This window comes from Lycorma delicatula, chromosome 3, assembly GCF_047948215.1.
Source record: "Lycorma delicatula isolate Av1 chromosome 3, ASM4794821v1, whole genome shotgun sequence".
NCBI lineage: Eukaryota > Metazoa > Arthropoda > Insecta > Hemiptera > Fulgoridae > Lycorma > Lycorma delicatula.
In genome coordinates this window covers 171,235,655-171,254,839 of record NC_134457.1, presented here as the reverse complement: position 1 = coordinate 171,254,839, position 19,185 = coordinate 171,235,655, and the positions used below count along the sequence as shown (strand labels likewise).

The 19,185-nt window shown below is 31.7% G+C and overlaps 1 protein-coding gene across 3 annotated transcripts in view; it reads right to left on the bottom strand.

Annotated features, from left to right (window-relative positions):
• Positions 1-19,185, bottom strand: part of Hmgcr (HMG coenzyme A reductase) — a 158,266-nt gene that overhangs the window by 28,788 nt on the left and 110,293 nt on the right. For all 3 annotated transcript variants that reach the window (XM_075361034.1, XM_075361032.1, XM_075361033.1), the window contains 3 exons: positions 16,030-16,220; positions 5,087-5,193; positions 3,161-3,312 (listed from right to left, as the gene is read on the bottom strand). In XM_075361034.1, the coding sequence (XP_075217149.1) occupies positions 3,161-3,312; positions 5,087-5,193; positions 16,030-16,220 (450 nt within the window). The remainder of the gene's footprint in view (positions 1-3,160; positions 3,313-5,086; positions 5,194-16,029; positions 16,221-19,185) is intronic.

Here is a 19,185-nt window from a genome sequence, read left to right as displayed (position 1 = left end):
TTTCAGGGCCCTCTTGAAAAAACATTTGTACCACTTGTAAATTGTTTTATTCATAGAAGAAATTGTCAAAAGCAACATTCAACATTTGCCATGTCATACTTTATTTCAGTCTTAAAGCAAAGTTTAATGCAAATTCTTTGTTCCATTTTTTCTACAAATTTTCCACTTTTTTTATGGAGAATTTTCTCTTTAAAAAATATTAGGCTGAATTTCAAATTAGTCGAGTAAGAAAATAGCAGTTTATAAGGTTATAAGAAAAAGGTAACAAAAAAAAGCAGAATACTCTGCTGATAAATGCTAGAGAAAGGATATTCTAAGCTAAAAGAGTATAAATGCAGCAGGTTTGTAAAATTAACAAAAGGTGTAATATAAAGAGTAACATAACATAGTTATATCAAACAACATGTAAGTTGAGATCAGAACTAAGAGCATGAAACATTGTGTTTATGTGCTTTTCTGAAAACATTGCATACGTTTTTTATATTTAATACTTACATAATTGACCTTTGTTTACAGCTACTATTTGTTAATAAGTTTATTAACACTGATAGTGTCATTAAAGAAACGTTATTTTTTAGTTAACTTTATTTGAATAGTTCATAGATCTAATTTATTGTAGTGTAAACATAAATCCATAATGTTGGCAAAAACCAGTAAAACTGGGAGAAACAGGATTAACAAAAGTCAGGCTTGGGCAGTTATTCTCAATATTTATAATTTTATGAAGAAAAAAGCCAAAGAAGGACAAGCAAAAAATTTAAAAAAAGTCAAGATTCGCGTTTCTAAAGTGATCCCTTCAGTGTTAGACCCCTTCAGAGTATTTTAAAGCTACAAGAACAACATGAAACTAGTGGAAGTGGATTCAGTATTCCTCATAAGAAACAGCCAAGAAAGAAGTTGAAAACTGACCAGGACAATCTCAAAAAAGGTATTATTTAAAGAACGTTGAATGAATTTCACTTATTCTTTGAATAACACTCCTCTGAGGGACCAGTAAAAGAGCAAATAAGGTTTGAAGAAGGCATTTGGGCATTTTATGTAGTTATGAAAAACTTAGGCAGTGGAAAAAACTGAAAATGAGAAAAAAGTTTAATCGAGAAAGATGATATACAACATATAAAAGGTTGCCATTATCTGCACTTCATGAAGCACAGATAAGAATGTCATCCAATTGTATTGGTAAATGAAACCTGTATACATTCTTCCCAAATAAAGGGTTAAGCATGGATAATGGTTCTTCAGAAGGACTGAAAACTTCCATTTCTAAAAGGAGTCAAGCAATAATAGTTAATGCTGGAGGAGAAGACAGAAATACTCTCCTAATATTTAAGTTGGGTGAAAAACAGGCAATTATCATGAATATATGAATTTTAATCATTTTCTATAACGTTTTGTGTCTCAATTGCTACTGAATCTGTCACTAAGATTTGTAAATCCAGTCCCTAAATCAAATTCAAAAAAAACAAAACATAATCGACTAGTTCATTAAAAACAAGAGACCGTTTTCAAATTAAATTTTCAAACCGAAATAGTACATGCTTTTAAAACTACAGAAACCACGATTAATAACATATAATATAGATTCTTTATTTGCTGAAAAAGTACATACTGTTGCCAGATTATCACCTTATCATCTCAACTTAAATGCTATTGAGAATGTTCAGGTATGTGTTAAAAATTAAATTGCCCAAAAAAATGTAATATTCAACTTAGAAGACAAGACAGAACTGGTGAAAGAAAAATTTAGAGAAATAAATGTAAACTTCTAGATGGCAATTTGCAAAAATTTGGAAAGCTGTGAGATAAACTACTTAAAACTTAACCAATGATGTATTTAAAACGGATGTTATATGAAATTTCCAAGCATTTTATTGTAAAATTACATAAAACTGATTTCAGTTCTGACAGTTCCATAGACAACAGTGGTGATGTAGAGGAGTATATATTGAGTGGCGTTGAAGAAATAGTGTAACTTGGAAAGAAATTAAATATGTCGTGTGTTAGGTAATATGTTAATTTAGTAAGTCTAGTACAAATTATTTATAGAACCAATTAAAAAAATGGTGTAATATCTCATTATTAACATCCGATTCATTTTGGAATTATGGTAAGTCAATGGTTTTTTTAATAAGTTAACTTTTTACATTACTATTAGCATCATAATAATATTTTGGGATAATTTTTTTTTTATTATTATTATTTTGCTGAAAAATTATTCTATTGACATCAAATTAATTAGAATTTATGAGATGTTTTATAGTATATGTTATGTTTAATATGTATGATTTGTGTATAGTGTTGTTAATTGTCTACATTGGACATGTGGTAATGATTCTTAGGAATAAAAATAATCATAAATTAATGTCACCATCCACAATCATATAGCTAAATATGGAACTAAAACAGAACTAATACTAAAAAAAATGTCTATTCTCTTCTTTTATAAATTTATCCACAATTAAAGGCATGATCAAAGATAAGCTTTGTTTTCCTGTTAGCTACTGAAGTGTAATATACTAGGCACATAAGGAACTTTAGCAAAGGCGAAATTAAGGAGCCGAGTGTGCTTAAAACTACGATTGTAGATGAAGGTTTGCTCTCCGTCTTCTTGTCCGCAGACCAAAACCCTCTTTGTTACTGGATTGAGACAATTAAAAGATCATGCTGCTCATACCCACCACTCACCAAACAAACTGTATTACGTGGTTTATTTAAATATAATTGGTTATAATATACCACAGTACTAATAACTTGTAAATGTTAAATATTTTATTTGTGTATAACATTAATTTGTGTGCATGATAAATTATGTAGGCCTAAATGTACAATGCATAATGTACAAGCATACAAGTAAAATGGTAAAAGAAACCAAAAAGAAAGGAATATTTTTTTACATTCACAAATTAGAAGAATGAACGGCATACTGCATACTGTCTGATGGATTTTTAGAAAAATATAGCCTCATTAATCTGAACAAACTGTAAAGGCATTTAGAGAACTATTTTACAATATATGATAAGCAAGTCTAGGCGCTAGATGGAACAAACACACATAAAATAAAATGTACCTAAAAATAAAATTCTTGCCTTCCTATAGTTAGAAAAAAAACAAAATAGATTTAATATAAATGTGAAGACATTAAAACTGATATTGAACTGACCTGTGAGCATGAACAATAACAAGACCAGCAGACATTATCAGTTTTACTCTTTGTACAACAGGATTTGGTTTCTGATCTTCCTCTCTAAGGGCTTTCATTATTAAAGATTTATTTTGCCATGCTGGATGACCAACTCCTCCACTTCGTGATAACTAGAAAACAAAATATAAACAAATATTGATGTATACGATATCCAGATGTTGTTGGTACCAACTTAACCTTATATATAAGATAAGAAAAGGGTCTTTTGATTAGATTTAAAATTAAACATCTCTTTATCACCTAATGGTATTTCTTATTTAAAAAAAAGGTTAAGTTTTTATTGTTTTCAGTTGACTTATTTATTATTAAGTTAACAGCAATTTAACAAAGTAGATTTAAATCTAATTTGGATATTTATCAACAACAACTTTTTGGGCTTTATAATCATTTTCTCAGAAACTACTTTTTTTTCTTTTTCCTGTTTAGCCTCCGGTAAACTACCGTTTAGATAATACTTCAGAGGATGATATGTATGAGTATGAATGAAGTGTAGTCTTGTACATTCTCAGTTCGACCATACCTGAGATGTGTGGTTAATTGAAACCCAACCACCAAAGAACACCGGTATCCACGATCTAGTATTCAAGTCCGTGTAAAAATATCTGGCTTTACTAGGACTTGAACGCTGGAACTCTCGACTTCCAAATCAGCTGATTTGGGAAGACGCGTTCACCACTAGACCAACCCGATGGGTTTCTCAGAAACTACTGGATTTTTTCAGATAATTTTTGTTTTTTTTTTTCAGGTCAAAAATATATAAAAACTCCAATTTCCTCAATAATTTATGTTCCTGTTAATTTACTAGAGACCCATTTTACCAGTGAAACAAAAATCATGATGAAATTTTTTATTTTTTCATAACGTAAATAGAAAAAAAGTGTTTCTGGTCCTATGTTTATATAAACACATCCAAAATTATTTTCATTTCTTCATGAAATGCTACATGCGCATGCACAAACATATACACACATGTGTGTATAATTTATTTTATATACAAAATTAAAAGTAATAAAATTTAACTTATAAATAGTTAAAAATTTACACTGAAAATAAGTTCACATTAAGTCCCAAGTACATGGAATAGTATATGAATGCTGCATGAATTACTTTTTGAAAAAGAAGTACATAAAAAATTTATTTATAAGCAGAATTGTATGCATTGTAGTGCATTATATAATTTAATAAAACTGGTTTGCTATCTTAAGAAAAGCAGAGATAAATTTAATAAAGCTGTCTTGTGTTGTATTTTACAAAAAATAATTGATTTTTTCGTAATTCAAAAATAGTATCCACTATATTTTATTTATTATTAATATTAATGAAAAATCTAGTAATCAAACAGCACTCACAACTGAGATATGTCAATTCATCTGTAATTTATAATTAGTCTCGGTTTTATTATAATTTACATATTTATTAAGACATACTTATATCGTAAGAATTATATTATTTTTTTCAAGGTCCGATCAGTCACGAAATTAAAACTACAGTGAAAATAAATTTTCATAAGTTTTATCATATTTGAACATACTGATCCTAATATGAATGTTCCAAATATTTTACAAATGTAATGAATTTTTTACTCCTTTTGAAACTATATGTGTTTGAATTGTGCAATAATTTTCTAATTACAAAAAGAAAAAATTAACAAACTATGACAACAGTAAAATCAGTTCTTCTGTAATCTGTAACTTCTAAAAAAAAAAAAAAACACTCATTCTCCTTTCAAACAAGAAGAAATAGATGCACAATGAACAAAATTTAAACAAGTTGAGCTGTTTGAGGATGTTTAAATAGAAAAATTCAATATGTTTTACATTATATATTTAATACATAAAATAGATAACATTATAAATAATTCTACAATTTAAAAAAATAGCTTACCTCAAGGATGAGTGACAAGCATGCTGGATAGAAAGTTACAAATACAACATAATTGACAACAACGGACAAGCATGCGTAATAACATAATACTTCCAACCTCTTCACACCTGAACACAAAAAATTTATTCACATTAAAAAAACAAATAGAATAATCTAAAATAAATTTAGAATAAATTCACAAAAATTTACTATAAAAATATACCATATATTAATGTAATTTGTTTTACAATTACAGTAAAACTAAACGTTAAAAAAAAATTCAAGCATTAAAGTAAACAAAAAATAAATGAATAAGAAAAACAACAAAATATTTAACAAACTTTGAAAACCAAAATCATAAATGGGAATTTTATAGAGTGAGAAGTATTATTTTTTTTTTCTAAAAACTAAGTATTTTTTTACTAAAAGTACAAAAATCCATAAAAATTGAATTGATATATGTATGCAGTGGTTATTGAAAAATGCCTTTAGGTATTTATAATATTTATGTTGCTTACAGAGTGTAGATTTTTTGAGAATTAAGATGAGTCATTAGAAAAATCTGAAAAAATATGAATAGAGCATTTGAAGTCAAGTGTAAAAAATATAGTAAATTCTGAATTAATGATAGTATAAAATAAGTATGCTTTAAGATAAATTAGATAAGAGAGAAGTTTGGACTAGAATCTTGAAAAATGGACTAGATTGAAGAATCATACATTTAGATAAGGCTAACCTGATATGAGATATAGAAACTCAATTCTAACCTGTACATATCAAAAACATAATACGAATCAATAAACCAACATATTTTTCTTGTCTTTTCCAAAGACAACACAAATTCATTTAATTATCAAAAACTTTTATGAATTATTCTAAAATTTCTTAATTTTTTGTTAAGTGCATAGTTCACTGTCCTGCAGTTGCTGAACATATAATAAAGATATTCTGCATCTTGCTGACGACACTAAATAATTTTTAGTAAAAGTTTTGTAAATATAATGACAATCTTCCCCTAAAGGGAATTAAAACATTATTTACAATTAAATAATCAACAATATGAATCACCAATGAAAGGGAATTTCCATTCTACAGCAAATACGAAATAAGAAATTATTACACACTAGTTAAACCTTCTGTGATGTGACTAATTCTTTCAAGCAAATCACCACAAAAATCTTTCTCATGCATTCAGCTATTAAAATATTGATATTTCTGGTCTAATTAGATGCAGATATGTTATGGGTTGATCTCCAAGAGTATATATTTCAAGCTTGTTAGTCCAGCTTCATAAACGTAACGAGAATAGAGATCATTCACTCAGGCTGTGTTTGCGCCCTGAATGAAAAATTTTCATGGTCCATTTCATGTCTCTTGGATTCTTTAGTAAAAACGAAAAAGATTACAAAGATACATGTATAAATTTCTTTCAGTGTTGATGTAATTTTGTTCTTTCATTATAATGTCCATTGCTTTCCAACTGATATAAGTGTATATTTCAAAGATTTTTTTAATTTATACTAACCGTATTACATATTTCCATGTTACACATATAATTTTCTAGTTTCGTTACTGCTGTAATTAATTCTTAAAAATCACAAAAGGTTATTAATTTTCTCATATTTAAGGAAACATATCTTTTGTAACCTTTTCTAGAGATATAAAAAGTTTAAACAACAATATATTTCAATTTTAGTTTTGTAAAAACTGCTTCTTTTTCCCCTTCCTCTCCCCTCCTAGGGCCAGACCTGCACTTAAGCATAAACACGGCCCTGGGGGGTGCTTTTGCCTCTAACCCCAGAAAAGGACCGCACTAGGCCCAGCTATGCCATTTCCAGCCACCCCGCCTCAGAAGCTGGGATCTGGTCCTTTGCGCTTGCCTCAAACAATGGAACCCTGAAAGGAACCCTCACCAGGACTTCGACTTAACAGCTTGGGAGTTCAAGAGTCCCACTGCTTCATCACAGCCGTCCATCCATGCAAGCATGGACAAACAACAACTTCATAGCAGGCTGTGTTTATCCTCCTCCTGCTTCCCACTTTTTCTCCCTCAATATCCTCGTAATGTATTCAGATATTACCTCAAAGTTTTTTGGTCCTGCAAACATTGTAGATACTATATTCTGTGTGTTTAGCCTTCCCGTCTTCCCCTCACAGTCATTCGTTTGCAAGAACCACCTCTGGCACTCGAAGGCCACGTGCTCTGGAGAATCTATTTCGCTGTAATAAGGGCAGGTGTTTTCTTCTACCCTCCTCCTACTATGCAGGTATATTCATGGCATGAACCTACCATGGCCGAGCCGATCAGGAATTGAGTGAGCCAAAAATTTAGCTCACCAAATCCCCTCCTAACCCATGGACCTATCTCTCTTATCAGATAGTACGTTCACCTACCCTTACTCGACCTGTCCCACCTTGTCTGCCAATCGCTCTTTATCTCTTCCAGTGCTACTTCTCTCATATAGCCTTGTTCTCATTCTCACCAGCTGAATACCAGCTACCACTAGGATAGCCTCGGCCAACACCAATGAGTATGCCGAAGCTATTTTGAGTGCAATGCATCTTTATAGCCCCTCGAGTAGCCTTCTGTTTCTTTTTGCTTCTATCACTCTCCTCCTCACCAGTACGCCATACAGTAAAATCGATGCCATGATGTGAGCATAGAGTTTGCATTTTGAAGTACGCAGTCCCACCATAGTACTCAGTAGTCTACTTAGATTTTTTTCTGTCTGCTTCACCTTACAGCAAGTTTCACTGACGTGAGTCAATAAGTGCAGAATGCCTGTGGCCCAGCCTTCCAGTCACCAACCGGAAACCTCTCCTCCATGGGTCTTGATCTATGCTCTCACATAATTCCTTCCAGCTGTTCCTTTTGGCTTTCCTAATTGCCGCTCTACATGCATCTCTAGCTTCCATATAATTCTTGGGTGCCTCTCTAATGCGTCCCAGTTCATTCCTTCTAGACTCTCGCTAAAAGACCCTCCTTAACATCCAGGATGCTTTGCACAGTTGATTTAACTTCTGATTCCACCAATATATGTGATGTCTCACTGATATGCTTACTCCAACTTTGGACCGTAAACATTCATTGGATACTACTTCTGTCATCTCCTCTGGTGAATTCACTCCTACAAGTCTAGGTCCTATCCTTCTGGCAAATTTTGCACAGCCTCGTTTGGATGTTACTACCCTCCAATTCTTCTCTTGCCCTACTATCACACTCATTTCAAATGTAACAAACAAATGATCAAAGAGGCTCTCAAAGCCTCATTACCTTTCAACCATGATAGTGACTAATATGTTTCTCTGTCACAAACGCCAAGTCTATGTATGATTGAGACTTCCCGTTTTCAACCATTGCTTCCTCTCCATTTATACACACCAGACCCCACACATTGATCTTATCGCTAAGGTGTAGACCGCACACACTGCTTGCCCCTCCTGACAATTCGGGAGAATTTGCATTAGTCTCTCACCAACAATGTACTCCTTCCTCTATTCCTCTCAATTCTTTCACCTAACTCATCGAGAAATGTTATAAAATAATCTATGCTTGTGTTCAGGGAGTGGTAGCAGGAAAGTATTACCACTCCACCTAGGTCCACCCACATAAAGCCCTTCGCCAATCCACTTGCAGCTATCGCTTATACTGGCAGCCAGGAATCCAACTGCCACATCCATAAGCTGGTCTAATTTCCATATTTTCCCCACCACTCTTGAGATGTTTGGTTCTGACATTAGTATCACATCCACTTTCTCCCTGATAGCCACCTCCAGCAGAGGTCTATCACCAGCCTACTTCTATTCGTGTTGAATTGTAAGAACCTCATTTTGGATCCTTACATGCCAACGACCTGTAGCACCCCTTACCACACAAAGTGCATACTGACGGCTTTTTGCACTGTCCTCTTCTGTGCCCAGTCTTCCTGCAATTAAAACATAATTGGGATCTATCCATCCCTCTACAATTCAGAGATACATCCCCTACAACCCAGCATCTATAGCACCGTTCTTCTAACTCTCTTAATTGCACCCTGCAGTTGACCCTTCCTATTGGTATCTGCTGTTTAATTAGTCTCTTCGCAGCCATCATTGTGATGATAACTGTCACATTTGTTGTATCTTGATAGGCCGGACGTATGGACAATATCTTAAAATTGCCATCTCCCCTATAACTTGCGCTATCACATGTTGAATCTCCAGCTCTGTCATTTCTGCTTCAATATCTTTAATATGTACCACTGTTTTGCAGTCTTCTCTAGTTTTAATATCCATCTGGAGGTCCACTGCCTTGATTCTCAACAATGTTTTCAATTTTTCTGTTTTTTGCGCATCTTTAACTTGCATGTACAATTCTTTTCTTGCTCCTCTTCTCAAGTATAGGACCTCTCTTGCCTCCTCCACTGTCACTGTCCTCTTCATTGTTTTCAGTAAATTAGCATATGACCTGCCATCAGCCTTAATAACTATTGTTCTGCTGTCTTGGACTGGAGGCAGTTGTTCTCGTTATTACTTGTTTTTTGTTTTCTAGTATCTCTCCTTCTGCCAACAGTACATATACTTCAACTAGGTCTTCAGGCCCACTGTAAAAATGGCTTAAAATCTTCTTGATTGCCACACCTAGTCTTCTTCTGGGTATAATCATGGTTGCTGCTTTAGACTCTGCTTTTATTTTCCTTAGAACTCCAAAAATTTTAATAAGAAATGTTTCTCCTTCTGTCTGCAAAGTATATGTCCTGCTGGCGACTGGGGTATCACCTCCCATAACAACAGTATCGTCTTTTGTTACAACGCCAGGTTTTATAATTCGTCTCATCACTGATTTCATAGTCATGTCTTTTGGTTAACTCGAAAAACTGACCAACATCTTCTTCACTTTTAAATAAGTCCCCTATTACCTGCACATGCTTTGTCAATTCAGCCGACATCTCCTATTCAAGAGTTTGATCAATTCCTCATTGGTAAACTGATCATTTAGCAGATTTCTGATCTCCCTTTCTTTGTTCCCCTATGTTTGGGCCACCTGGGTGATTGCTGCAATTGGCGGCGACATATCTTTTAGCTCTTTAAACCCTTTATAAATTTTCATTAAATCTTTTTTGTTGCACTATGAATTTTTATGGCCTGACCCCATGTTCTGTCTTAATGTTAATAAAATGAGCCCCAACTGGCTCGGCAGGTCCTCCATACTCCCTGGTAGTCTCTTCTTCTTCTTCAGACGTCATGGACCTCACTTCTTCTTCCTCCACTTTTTTTTTCCACTCGTTCACCATCAAGTTGCTTTGAATACAAAAACTATGCAAAGTTATTTGTTGTTTTTAAAAAAAAATTTATATTACAGCGTTTATGTAAGTACAAAGATATCCATGTATGTATGTTAATTAATAAAACAATAATATTAGTCCAAATTAATATATAAATAAAAAAAACATTTGTATGCTTGTATTTAAGTGCATACAGAAAATGTTGTCTTAAGTTTTAAACTATTGACTACAAATGTAATGAGTGACTTTATATATAACACAATTTGAAATTTTATTAACATCACAATTTTATTACTGTCCCTTAGCTACAACAAACAGCACACAATAAGAATAATAATAAAAGAACAATTTGAAACTTTTTGATCTCTTCTGTACAAAAGAGAATTTGTGAGAATTGATTACCACTATATAACTAAAAATTTTAAAAAGTGTGGCTACTTTTTTGCAACTACACTGTAAACTAACAAACAATCACATATGTAGATTCTTTCACTTTCTCAACAGTATGTACTATGGAGAGGGAATATTAAATTCATCTGCTAATTTTTCTATTTAAAAACAAATCTCTTCAGAAGAATAAGCAAAATAGATTACAATAGTTTCCCAAAAACTTAAAACTTCCCTAAAAATTTAAAATGAATTTAAATTGAGAAAAAAATATTAGCAAGTGTATGAAAATAGATAAAACAGATTTTCACACTACAAATAAAAGTAAAAGTAGAACAAAAATAGTAAATTTTTACAAGTATCATAAAAAAATACAGATGTACATGCACTCTTTGCACAATATTTATTAAATAATAACATTATCCTATTAGCTCAAGAGGGACTGTACTTTCATTGTTACATCCAAGAATAAAAAATTGAAATATATACTGTATCATAATAAAACAAGGGATGATAAATTATCATAACAAAAAACTGAAATTATTAATATAATACCAGTAATAAAAAGACATAAAAGAAATGTAGTTTAATTTTACACCTAAATTATATCACCTCAATATATAAAATACTTTTTCTCAATCAAGAGATGAATCAAATGATTACATCTTAAACCTTTTTAACAAAAAAAAAAACCTTAAAAACTTGTTTTGCATTTTCTCTAAGCTCTATATACCTTCAATGACTCCAAATTCCAAATTTCCAACCTACCATTCAAGGACAGTATGGTCAAGTGTTTTTTATATTGTAGATATTATAAAAATGAATCTATATAAAATGAAGAATTCTCAGATCATTCCAAGATCATTCACTTTACTGACATAAATAACTTTCATTTTCAACAAACAGTTCATTATTGAATTCAGTATGTGCGTGAACACTTTTTGTTTCATATTTTGATTTTGACTTTGTTTTCAGATTAAGCATCATTAGAGGATTACAAAAATACATGAATGGCCACAATCACCCTTTCGGATTACCTCAAAATGGTCACTAAAAGTTAAAGTTTTGTAACAATCCTTAAACCAGCTATGTCACCAGCTATGTCACAGCCTAGTTGTTCCTTTTGTGTGGCCCTTACAGATTTTACATAGATACTTTTTTATGCATTAAAAAATCTAACAAAAATGATAATATACTTTATGCAAATAATTGAACAACTATCTATATATATTTTATTTTTGGCAATGACTGCTTAACAGCATAATACAGTTTTCATGGCTGTTTTTTATATTAAACTATTTATAACACTCATGAATGGATTTTATAAAAGTTTGTTAACGTCTAATGCTAATGATACACACTGTAAGAGAATTTTATTTTTGAAATAATATAATTTAAAAATAAAATGACGTTTTAAATAAAAAAATTTAAAAACATTATTTTGCAAACAAAATAATAAATTTAGCTAGATTTGGGGAATTTGATCAAAAACACCATTATAAAGAAATATTATATTAAAAATATAAAAACTACTTGATTTGTTTTAAATATTGTTTTATTACACAGAACACTGTAAAATAAAAATATGTGTTAAACAATTTACTTATAACAGGTGGCCAGCCCTTTATACCTTTTGTCTATGCAGCATGCAGCTCGCTTCACATTCCTAATATTTTATTGGGTCGGTAATGATTTTGGGTTGGATAGAGCTGCATTACACAATAATGGTGTAAGCTATCAAGCTGGTTCAAATGCAAAAAAAACGTTTTACTACAATGCACAAAATATATAAATATCAATTTTGTAAATAAAGTATAAGAACCCAAAATGATAGTAAAACCAAGTTTTTAATAATTGAAACAAAAAATATGCCATAAAACTTAGCATTCATAGGACCCCAATAGAAATTTATTAAAACCATAACACTCATTTGTGCCAGCTGCAGATTTTAAAAAAATGTTTTAAATTTAAAATTAGAAAGATGTGTAACACTTTAATCGTAACAGATATTGAAAAGGAACCAATGTCATATAAGACTATGAATTATGATTAACAATATATGTGAGCAATAATAATATGTGAGCACTGAATTGATCAGCCACCAAAAAGTGGTCATCTGACCTAAGGGAACTTTAAAAGATAAAAATAATCCCTTAAAGACTTATGTAACCTGAATATACAATAATGACATAACTGATATTTTTCAACTAATTTTATTACAATGACATACATTAAATATTATATATATATATTTATATACAATGTAAATACTAGTATATATAAAATCTATAACTAGCAACTACATTAAATAAAAAAATAATACTCAAATATAACACAAACATGTATGTAATAATCTGAGTAGAAGTTAGAGATAACAGCTTTGTTAGAAATGAATTAACGGTAATAATAACGTTTTTTCAGGAAAGTCTTACTATTACTAGAATTTTCATTGATAACTGGTTAATTAAGAGTTCAATAATAATTGGACTACTTTTACCATTAAAGATACATTTATTGATATTAATTTTTAATTTATTAGACTTACATCAACACATTAAATTATTCAGACTAGCTGCAAGCAGCTAATATCATTCATTAATTCTTTGAATTTCTCCAAAAATGTTAACATCATCAGCAAACATAAGGCACTGAATTTAGAGTATATAGGCAGGTAAATTATTTGCAAACAAAAGAAGCACCAATGCTATTATTAAAGAAGATAGCTATTCTTAAGCTATCGAAGATGCTATTATTAAGAAGATTTATGCATATATGAAAAAATCAAGGATAATACCCAAGTCATAATTCATAAATGTCTGAATTAAAAGTGAAAAAATCATATTGCAGTAACACAGATTATTTTACATCAATTTAAATTTACATTTTATTTTATGTATTTGAATTACTTAAAAAACCACATTAAAAAATAAAGCTTTTATATGGACTACTAATAACACCAATTTTTAATTCACATTTCAAAATTTCTTAACTGCACTTATTTCACTTAAATTATAAGAAATCTAATAAGTAAAGTTAGACATGGTGTCAATACACATATTTAGTATCGTTCACCTATCATTTTTTCATAAAGAATACGTTATTAAAATACTGAAGTTATTGAACTTGGATTTAGAAAAGTAACTATTACATTTGTTTAAATAAAATTACCATAACGATTACCAAATTATCAAAGAAAATACCAAAAAAATTACCAAAGAAAAAATACAGAAAAAGAAAAATATGTATGACAAGAAGAATATGGAAATTATCAATCTTTGATAGAAGCTGAATTGTACAATGAGAGGAATATTCCTATGACACTGACACATAACAGCTAACGATGAACTCTTCATATAATAATTTGCTTTTGCTGTTCAACTAAATAACATTTAGAAAACAATATTTTGATAAATAATGACTTTACACCCCACTAACTGACTTAACAAACAATTGACACTATACTAGACAGGAATTGTAGATGAGTCGTGATATTTCTTTATATACACAACCAAAAAACTCAAAATACAACTGTTCAGAAAAAAATTCATATAAAATCAAAATTTATATGTTAATGAATTATAGTAACAATTGCAATTCAATTATAGGTTCTCCAGAAGAGAACAAAATACTTTTTTCTGTATGGAAGCTAAAAAATAAATAATGAGAATCTGTTCAAAAGTGTATCCACTTAAGATAGCATGCATTTCAAATAACATATATTACAGTCAAAATTATGTACATCATTAAACAAGGTAAAATAATATTAGAAAACCAAGAGAGAGAATTCAAGATCATAAATGAGACATGACTACCGTCACAGTATTGTAATGACAAAAGAATGTACTGTTTTTAGTGCTGATGATGTCACTGATGATAGTTGGTTTTTAAAAACAAATTAATTAGTATTATTTATCAATTCATCGACAGAATAATATTTTCTTTAACAGATTCTTTTTTTTTCATTATATTTTAAATAAATTGGTGGAAAAATGTTTTAAACTGTTAGGTAGATAATACTGGTAACATAATACTGGTAATGGGGGAAGCACAATAATGCACTTTCTCATATGCTGAAGTATTGTGCTGAGTTACACAATAATGGTTCTGTCTGAATCAGTATGGTTAGAGAATACATTTATTTTTTTTAAAAGCTTTCATTTAACTTGCTTTAGGAATAATCAAATCTTGCAACTGCTATATCTTTTGAACTATCGTATGAAAATCAATGAAATTTGGTAGAAGTATGTAACTTTGATGACAATACAGTACTACGGTGTCGAAATTTGATATGACCCAACCCCACGCGCTACCCCTATGCTAAATTCATGCATTTAGTTGAACATTTTCATTTCTCATGAACTATCTCGTATGAAAATGATTGAAATTTGGTACATGTATGTAACTTCAGTGTGTAAAAATAAATATTTTTATTTTTTTTTAGTCTTAAAAAAATATACTAAAAACAAAAAAAATTACAAAAATATATTTGATTACACATAAATTTTTTTTTTTTAAAAAAGCTTTTATTTAACTAATATTAATTAACATTAATAACAAAAGGAAACAAATTAGAAAAACCCTCTAAAAAGTAAAAAAATTAGAATTAAATCAAATTGAGAATTTTAAACAAAAAAATAAAATATTAACAAATATAAAAATGCACTGAAAACTAAAAAATAAATTATATAAATATCTAATAAATAACCAATAAATAAATGTACTATTATTAAATTTTAACATTAAAAGTAATGAAAATATTTAGTTAAATAAAAGCGTGGCGCATTTTTTATAACAATGTTTTTGAATAAGTATTTATAGACATTTGCTGTATTTTAAAATATATTTCTTGTTTAATGAGGTTGTTTAGTACATGTATATACTTTATTTATCTGAAATTAAATTTAGAATCTTGCACGAAGTTATTTTAAAAATAAGTGATTATTCGTTTTAGTAAAGATTGAAAATTTATAAATATAGACACGAAGATAAATTAACACATTACATTTTCTAATTATCGGTCAACAGACCTAATACGGCTACCAAACAATGATCTAACAGCCCACTTTTATATCTTAAAAATTCATTCTGACTCTGAAAGAGTCCCAAGGAATGACATTATACTTTATATGGAAATATCATTCATATACTTAATAAATATTTAATAATAACCACCTTTGCATTTTATCAAAGCAATATATATATATATATTTTTTTTATAAAGACTATTGACCTTATATCAATTTTTTTCAATGAATTTCAACTTAATCAAACAATTTCAGAAACAAAACAGAAGTAATAATAATAAATACTAACCTGACAATGTTCCAACGCTTATCACAAGTGTTTCTACAACTGTGTCTAATGTAAGAGTAGGGCCTAACAATGACATTCCTCTAGCTATATTATTTTTCACTTCTTCTTGACTTGATGCACTAAGAGCAAACTGTGCTAAAACTGTAGCTTTTGATAAATCAATCAATAACAAGAAGAAGAACAAAGCATCCCTGAAACACAAAAATTAGTTTTCACTTCATTCTTATGAATACTTACACTTTCAATGTTTAATACATTACTTTCTATTATATAACTAAGATAGTACATCAATTTTGAATTACATCAAACTTGCATTACTGTTAGCCACTGTTTCTTTTTCTTTTGTTACTGACAAAATCTTGGTAACTATACGGATGAAGTACACAGTTCTTGTAAATGAAATTTATCAGCAATATTAATTTTCTTTGTACACCTATTAAATTACATTAACACATTTTTTGCTGCATTTCATTTAAACTTATTTCATTTGAAAGTGAGATAGGATCCTCCAATTCTTTAATAAAGTGGACAGTTGCACAATTGCTGAAATATTAGTTTTTCTTATCATCAAATATTTATACAATTATTAATTCAACAATCTTTCATGAAATATTAGGATAGAGTAAAAGTCTCTGTCTGATAAACTGCAGAGGACAGCATTCCTGTAGATCCAGGAACTGTCCTGTTTACAAAGACGAAGTGGCTGTGCAGGAAGTAAAAACCCTGCAAAAAGGCAGCTACTTTGAAGCAAAAAAAGATCGTAAACACCCGCAGACCTAGAGCAACAACAACATATGCTCAGGCTGCGGCTGCTGTTCCTGCTCCTGCTCCAGTTGCTGTTGATGAGAGTGTAATCATCAACAAACTCGCACCTACCTTGGCTGGCTTAATTGAGAGGATAATCGAAAACAAAATGAAGCCTCTCAGCACTAAAGAACCTGTTAAGCCAAGAATAATTGTACAGCCTCCTGAAGACACATCTGCAAAACAAAAAGTCGCTCCAGCACAGAAGAAAACGGACACTAAACCTGATATCCAAGTCCATCTTAGCGAGATTTTAGTTGAAGATAAGAAAGTGACAGCTACAGAGTCTGTTATGGAGGCTCCCAAGCCTTCTGTAACTGAAGAAAAAATTTCACAGGGGGGACGAGTGTCCCCCCCTTCCACGGGCGGTGACCGGTGCGCCCCCCGTGTCGGGGAGCGGCCAGGTTGCCGCCTCTCAATCGGCGCCTGAAACCGGCGCCGATCCATGCCCGTCGTCGTCGGCGGCGGCTTCGGTGGTCTCCGATTCGGAGACCGGAAGCTACACCGGCGACGATGTTCTCCGCGAACATGATGCCGTTCCCAATATGGAGAAGAAGAGAAAAAAAGGATGGCCGAAAGGAAAACCAAGGTCATAATTTAATTAAAAATTAGCATGGATGTTTTTCAAACATCCATGAGCTCCAACGCTTGGTGCATGATGTAGACCCGATTTGTATATGTCTGCAAGAAACGCATTTCCGCCGAAATGAAAATTTTAAATTAAAAGGTTTCGATATATTTCGGCGAGATCAACCGCCAAATGTAAGAGTTAGAGGTGGAGTAGCTATATTAACATCGACTAGAGCTACCACCGAAGCGGTTGTTCTAAACACAAACCTACAAGCGGTCGCCGTTAGAATGAAGCGTCCGCTCCAGGTCAATGTCTGCAGCATATACTTGCCGTATTTTGATTGGAATAAGGATGACATAGCAAGACTAATTTCCGAGCATCCCCCACCTGTTTTACTGGTGGGTGACTTTAATGCTCATAATTCTCTTTGGGGATCAGATCGAGTAGATCCCCGTGGAAGAGAACTGGAAGGGTTCCTGATGAATTCAGAACTTATTATTTTAAACGACGGATCAGGAACCTTTTTCAATGCCAGAGATGGATCGACGTCCTGTATAGATCTTGCACTTATAAGCGGATCGATAGCACCGAGGTACAGCTTCCATGTCATAGACGATCTGCATGGAAGCGATCATTTCCCGGTGCAAATTGTAACTGATGTTACAAGAAAAACATATCCCGTCTCTAAAACATGGTTATTTGATAAGGCAGACTGGACGAGCTTCACAGCTAGAACGATACTCCCAGAAACAACTGGAGTTATCGGAGACGATGTCGACGCCATAACAAATGCAATAATTCAGTCGGCATCGAGATATATTCCCAAAACATCTGGGAAACTTACAAAGAAACTCGTTCCATGGTGGAACGATGAAATAAGTGAAGCTATAAAAAGAAAGAAAAGGGCGTATAACGCCTTTAAGAAGCGTCCCAGTATAGAAAATCTTGTTGCCTTTAAGAAATACAGGGCGTATGCAAAACGTCTTATGATAGATTCGAAAAAACGATCCTGGTAGCAATACGTGTCATCCATCGACAAAACTACTTCTGCATAAGATGTTTGGAGGAAAGTGAAGGCGATTTGTGGGCGTAATGATTTTGCTCCCATAACTAGCCTTCAAGATGAAGATGAAATAAAAGATACTCCATATGAAATTGCAGAGCTGTTATCCAATCACTTCGAAAAGGCCAGCAAAACAGCCAACTACGAGGAAGGTTTTCGAACCAAAAAAGAAGAACTCGAAGGTCTACTAAATTTTAGAACTGAGTATAATTACTCATATAATGTACCATTTAAAATGGAAGAATTCGCGAAAGCGTTGGAAAAATCAGGTAACACAGCTGCTGGTCCGGATGAAATCCACTATAATATGATCAGGCAGCTGAATACCACTGCAAAGCGTAGATTATTAGAACTTTATAATAAAATATGGCGGGATGGAACGTACCCGCAGCAGTGGAAAAAAGCTCATGTTGTTCCAGTACCAAAGAAAAATAAAAATTTAACAGACCCCAATAGCTACCGTCCTATTTCTCTGACGTGTGCTATAGGGAAAATATTGGAAAAAATGATTAATAATCGACTCGTCTGGGTTTTGGAAAAAGAAAACCTGATATCACCGTATCAAGCAGGTTTTCGGCAATACCATTCTACCACTGATCAAATGATCAGCTTAGAGGGCATTATATATAACAGCTTTATTAAAAGGAAACATTGTGTCGGAGTCTTCTTTGATCTTCAGAAGGCTTTTGATATGACCTGGCGTCATGGTATAATGCTC